Source organism: Stegostoma tigrinum, chromosome 15 (genome assembly GCF_030684315.1).
Source record: "Stegostoma tigrinum isolate sSteTig4 chromosome 15, sSteTig4.hap1, whole genome shotgun sequence".
NCBI classification, from domain to species: domain Eukaryota; kingdom Metazoa; phylum Chordata; class Chondrichthyes; order Orectolobiformes; family Stegostomatidae; genus Stegostoma; species Stegostoma tigrinum.
The window spans coordinates 61,400,756-61,406,755 of NC_081368.1; the positions used below are offsets into that span (position 1 = coordinate 61,400,756).

General features: G+C 48.1%; 1 protein-coding gene across 1 annotated transcript in view; it reads right to left on the minus strand.

Annotated features, from left to right (window-relative positions):
• aifm1 (apoptosis inducing factor mitochondrion associated 1) overlaps positions 1–1,560 on the minus strand; it is a 49,924-nt gene extending 48,364 nt beyond the window's left edge. The window contains exon 1 of the mRNA XM_048544138.1: positions 1,325–1,560. Within this exon, the coding sequence (XP_048400095.1) occupies positions 1,325–1,412 (88 nt within the window). The 5' untranslated portion in view covers positions 1,413–1,560. The remainder of the gene's footprint in view (positions 1–1,324) is intronic.
• Between the last annotated feature and the right edge of the window lie 4,440 nt (positions 1,561–6,000).

A 6,000-nucleotide genomic window follows, 5' to 3' on the forward strand; every position in this document is an offset into this window, starting at 1 on the left:
TTTTTTGTTTTCAGTACAGGTTCCAGCATCTGCAGTAATTTGCTCCCACTTTCTGGGGATTGGTGTACATACACATCTCAATCCCTCTGATCCTTGGCACTTGCCAGTATCCTCATTCATGTGTTCCCTTGCCTTGTTTATACACCGCACAGTTACCCAGACTGAATTCCATTTGCCCCTGTTTAACCCATTTGACCAGTTTCTTTACATGTAAGGCTATCCTCCTCACCATTTATCACCCCAATTTTTATATTACATAATCTTAATGACCAACCCTCCTACATTCAACTCTAAATCATTTATATAACGTACAAACAGCAAGAGTCCCAAAACCAAACCTTGTTCAGCCCCACTTGACAGATTTCCAGTCAGAAAAACAACACAACTTTCTACTTCCTGCCATTCAGCCGAGCATCCAATTTGCCAAATTTCCTCAGGTGCCATGGGTTCTAAGCTTTGCTACCAATATTCCATGCAGGACCTGATCAAAAGTCTAGCTGGCGTCCAAACATACTGCATCGAAAACACTGCTCTCATCGACACCTTCACAGAAATTGATTTTTGTCCCTACCTTCCTCACTTTCTAGCATCTTCACGTACTTTACGGTTGTATTTCTCGCCGGCTTTGTCGACAAGTTATGGACCTAAATATTCTAAATAAAGGGTCTCGGCCTTCCTGTTCCTCTGATGCTGCTTGGCCCGCCGTGTTCATCCAGCTCTCCACCTTGGTATCTCGGACTTAAACGTTAATTCTGTTTCTGTGACCTGTTGAGCATCTTGCTTTTGATTTAGCTCTCCGGTCTCGGCAGCGATCTGCTTTTGCACCACGTTCAGGAAGATTTTTGCACGGAATGCGACTTCCCGGTTTATAGAGTTGCTCTTGGTGACACTGACCTTGGACCAGTAAAGAAAGTGCCAACTGCCAAGGCGAGACCTATACAGCTTTCGTAAAACTAACGGCTGTACCTGATTTGGAGAGGGGGGGGGTCAAAAAACACGGACACATACCAAAGAATAGTATTTTCTCGGGCAGATCCGCTCGGCCAGTTAATGCTTTGTGAACAATTGCGAGAAGAAGCAGTTCAAGGCACAGCCTGCAACTTCTGGTTTGTGACCTACCAGTGAAAGCCAAGGTGAACAGCAGGGTGCTCAGGGCACATACTTGGACGAACGGGACAAGTAGTGGGGAAGGGAGGGAAAGGGCCCCCAAAAGCAGAAAGTTTATAGCCTGCGGGGTTTCCCACGACCTTGGCCCCGGCGACGAGAGCTAAACCCGCGGCCTACAGCCAGCTGTCCGCCAAACCGTCCCCTCGTCCCACCTCACCTCGTTTCCTGGCGCTACCCCTCACTAGCACCGACGCCGCTCTGCTCAGCGGCAGTAGCGTCTGCCATGTCGCCCTGGTCCGCAGCATGGTTCCGGCTCGATCGGTCAGTCAATCTCGTTACCCCGCCATCATCCACAACACACGCCCCCAACCGCTACAAAGAAAATGCCGTCTCGCACCCCCTCACAAACTTCAGCCGGCCCTCCGTCTCCGCGCAGGCGCCGATCAGACACGTCGGCGGCAGCACCCGCCCGCGCTCTCACCCCCTAGCGGCCGGCAGAGGGAAGATGTCAACAGTCGTCGAGAGGCAGCGGGAGAAGAGAAGAGCTTCCGCTCCCCCCCTTCCCCAAAAGAATTGAGATACTGTCGATTAGAGACGTTGCTGGAAAAGTTTAACAGATCCTGGCAGCGTCTGTGCAGAAGAAAAATCGGAGTGAACGTTTCGGGGTCCGGGATAATAGGAACTGCAGATGCTGGAGAATCCGAGATAACAAAAGCGTAGAGCTGGATGAACACAGCAGACCAAGCAGCATCTCAGGAGCACAAAAGCTGATATTTCAGGCTTAGACCCTTCATCAGAGAGAGGGATGGGGAGAGGGTTCTGAAATAAATAGGGAGAAAGGGGGGAGGCGGATCGCTGGGTCAGTACGGACAGGTCAAGGGGGCGGGATGAGGTTTGTAGGTTGGAAATGGAGGTGTGGCTTGAAGTGGGAGGAGGGGATCGGTGAGAGGAAGAACACGTTCGGCAGGCTCGGACCAGTTGGGCTGGTTTTGGGATGGATTGGGGGGGATGGGACATTTTGAAGCTTGTGAAATCCACATTGATACCATTCGGCTGCAAGGTTCCCAAGCGGAATATGAGGTGCTGTTCCTGCAACGTTATGGCACTGCAGGATGTCATCTAAGGAATGGGAGGGGCAGTTGAAATGGTTTGGGACTGGGACGTGCAGTTGTTTATTACGAACCGAGCGTAGGTGTTATGCAAAGCGGTCCCCAAGCCTCTGCTTGGTTTCCCCAATGTAGAGGAAGCCACACCGGGTACAATGGATACAATATACCACATTGGTGGATGTGCAGGTGAACATCTGCTTGATGTGGAAAGTCATCTTGGGGCCTGGGATAGGGGTGAGAGAGGAGGTGCAGGGGAAAGTGCTGGGTGTGGTGGGGCTGGAGGGGAGTGTGGAGCGGACAAGGGAGTCGCGGAGAGAGTGGTCTCTCCGGAAGGCAGACAAGGGTGGGGTTGGAAAAATGTCTTTAGTGGTGGAGTTGGATTGTAGATGGCGGAAGTGTCGGCGAATGATGCGTTGTATCCGGAGGTTGGTGGGGTGGTATGTGAGGATGAGGGAGATTCTCTTTTGGCACTTATTACCGGGGCGGGGTGTGAGGCATGAAGTGTGGGAAATGCGGATCTCCTTTCTCACCCCCATCCCAGGCCCCAAGATGACTTTCCACATCAAGCAGATGTTGACCTGCACATCCGCCAGTGTGGTATACTGCATCTGCTGTACCCGGTGTGGCTACCCCGCGGAGGCTTGGGGACCGCTTTGCAGAAAACCTCCACTTGGTTCGCAATAGACAACTACATCTCCCAGTCGCAAACCATTTCAACTCCCCCTCCCATTCCTTAGATGACATGTCCATCCTGAGCCTCCTGCAGTGCCACAAGGATGCCACCCGAAGGTTGCAGGAACAGCATCTCATATTACTCTTGGGAACCCTGCAGCCCAATGGTATCGATGTGGATTTCACCAGCTTCAAAATCTCCCCTCCCCCCACTGCATCCCAAAACCAGCCAAGCTCGTCCCTGCCTGCCTAACCTGTTCTTCCTCTCACCCATCCCTTTCTCCCACCTCAAGCTGCACGTCCATTTCCTACCTACTAACCCAATCCCGCCCCCTTGACCTGTCCATCCTCCCTGACTGACCTATCCCCTCCCCATACTCTCCTCTCCACTTGCCTTCTCCTCTATCCATCTTCGGTCCACCTCCCCCTCTCTCCCTAATTATTTCAGAATCCTCTCCCCATCCCCCTTTTCTGATGAAGTGTCTCGGCCCGAAATGTCAGCTTTTGTGCTCCCAAGATGCTGCTTGGCCTGCACAGTTCATCCAGCTCCTCACTTTGTTGTTTCGGGGTCTGGTGTCCCTTTCCTCAGAACGAGTATTTTCCCCAGTGCCGGGAACTGACTGCAATCAGGGGTACTGCAGGGATGAGTGCTTGGACAACCACCTCCCCCCACCTATTCATAATAAACGTTCATGATTTAGATGAGGAAACTAAATGTCCAGGTTTGCAGACAACACGAAGGCTGGGTGGGAGGGGGAACTGTGAGGCGGATACAGAGATGCTGAAGGGTGATTTGGACAAGGTGAACTGAGTGGACAAATGCACAGCAGCTCACGTACAACGTGGGACAATGTGAGGTTATCAACGTTGGTGGCAAAAACAGATTTTCATCTGAATGGAAGATTGGGAAAGTGTGAGGAGCAACCAGATGCCAGTCACTGAAAGTAAGCATGCAGGCATGAGTAGGAAGTGAAGAAAGCAAGTGGTCTGTTGGCCTTCATGGAGAGAAGATTGGAGTACAGGGGCAGAGATCATTTTTCTTTAACATTGTTGACCTAAGAGAAGCTGGTGCATTTGATGTCTGCTTTTATGCCTAACGAGACAGCATCTTTGGCCATTTCCCTGGCAGCATAAGGTGGACAATCCTCTAGATCTCCTTGACTGAGATGAGCTGGTGCTTGTTATACTGAATCACGTGCAAAACCTCTGAGGAGACACACTCAATCATTTGGACAACACGGGAGTTCTTGACTTTCATGGTTTTAGATGAAATTCTGATTGAAAGTCGGCCCAGATCTCTTCTAGTACATGTAAGTTGGGAAAGGGCTGCTTGGTGCTCAGTGGTTAGCACTGTGACCTCACAAAAACTAGGGATCTGCGTTCAATTCCAGCCTCAGGCGACTATCTGTGTGGAGTCTGCACATTCTCCCTGTGCCTGTGTGGGTTTCCTCTGGATACTGTGGTTTCCTTCTACAGTCCAACGATGTGTTGGTTAGGTGGATTGGCCATGCTAAATTGCCCCTAGTGTCCAGGAAAATACGTGCTAAGTGGATTAGCCATGGGAAATGCATATTTACAGAGATAGGATAAGGGTGTGTGTGTGGTTGGATAGCTCTTTGGAGGGTCACTGTTGTTTTGATGGGCCAAATGTCCTGTTTCCACAATGTAGGGATTCTATGATTCTATGAATAGCTTTGTTTCCAAGACTTCCTCCACTTCTTGTATGGTTTCTTAATGACTTTATTACACAACTATTTTGTTGCCTTTCAGGACACAGCACCCTTTGCCACAGCTCTGACTCATGCACGATGTCATATTTCACAGGAGGAGTGATGTCTTGCTGCAGTACAGGGCCTTGGTAAAACCGTATCGGCAGTATTGCATGTAGTTTTGGTCTCCTCTTCTGAAGAAGGATGTTCTGACTATAAAGGTAGTTCTTTGAAGGTTTACCAATATAATTCCATGGATGGGAGGACTGATTTCATGCTGGATGGATTATGACGATATTCACTGGAGTTTGGAAGAATGAGGGGAATCTTATCGGAACCAACACAATTCTAACAGGATTTAGCACAAATGCAAAAATTATGTTACCAATGACTGTCAAGTCTAGCACCAGGAGTCACAGTTTAAGGCCATTTTGGTCTGAAGTGAGGAGAGGTTTCTTCATCCAGAGAGTGGTGAGCTTATGAAATTCTTTGCCACAGGAAACATCTGAGGCCAAAACATTGAAATATTTACAGGAGGATTTAGATATTGTTATTGGGGCTAAAGGAATCAAAAGGTATGGGGAGAAATCAGAAACAGGGTATTGAGTTGGATATCAGATGTGATCATATTGAATGCTGGAGCAGGCTTGAAGGGCTGAAAACCTTACATCAGCTCCTAAAGGGCGGCGATGGCTTAGAGGTATTATCACTGGAGTGTTAATCTAGAGACCCAGATAATGTTCTGGGGACCCAGGTTTGAATCCTGTCATAGCAGATGGTGCAATTTGAATTTAATAAACGTCTGGAATTAAGAATCTAATAAAGAGTGTGAATCCAATGTTGACTGTTGCAGGAAAAAAATTCATTTTTTTCACTAATGTTTTTTAGGGAGGGAAACTGCCATCCTTACCTGACCTACATGTGACTCTAGACCCACAGCAATGTGGTTGCCTCTAAACTGCCTTCTAGGCAATTCAGGATGAGCAATAAATACTGCCTCACCAGCAATGCCCTCATCCTATGAATGAATAAAGAAAAAAATGTTGATGTTCTTCTGTTTCTGTATATTCTAAAAATAAGTTGAAAAGCATGAGTAAAAATGGACTCATTCTGAATGACAATTTTTCACAGAAAGTACTTTATGTTAGTTTATGCCCACAAACACCATTTTTAAAATTCAGTTGTTGGACATGCCCATTGTTGGCTGTTTGACTTTTATTGCCTTCCTGGTTACCCTTGACAGGGTGATTGTGAGCTGTTTTCTTCAATTCATGTACTGTCCATAGACCCAAAATGCCCTTAGGGAATTCCAGGATTTTGACCCAGCAAAAGATGATGCCGAAAGTTTAATGTTACATTTATCAGGACAAATCAGTACACCAAATTTCAATGACCAGATCAAT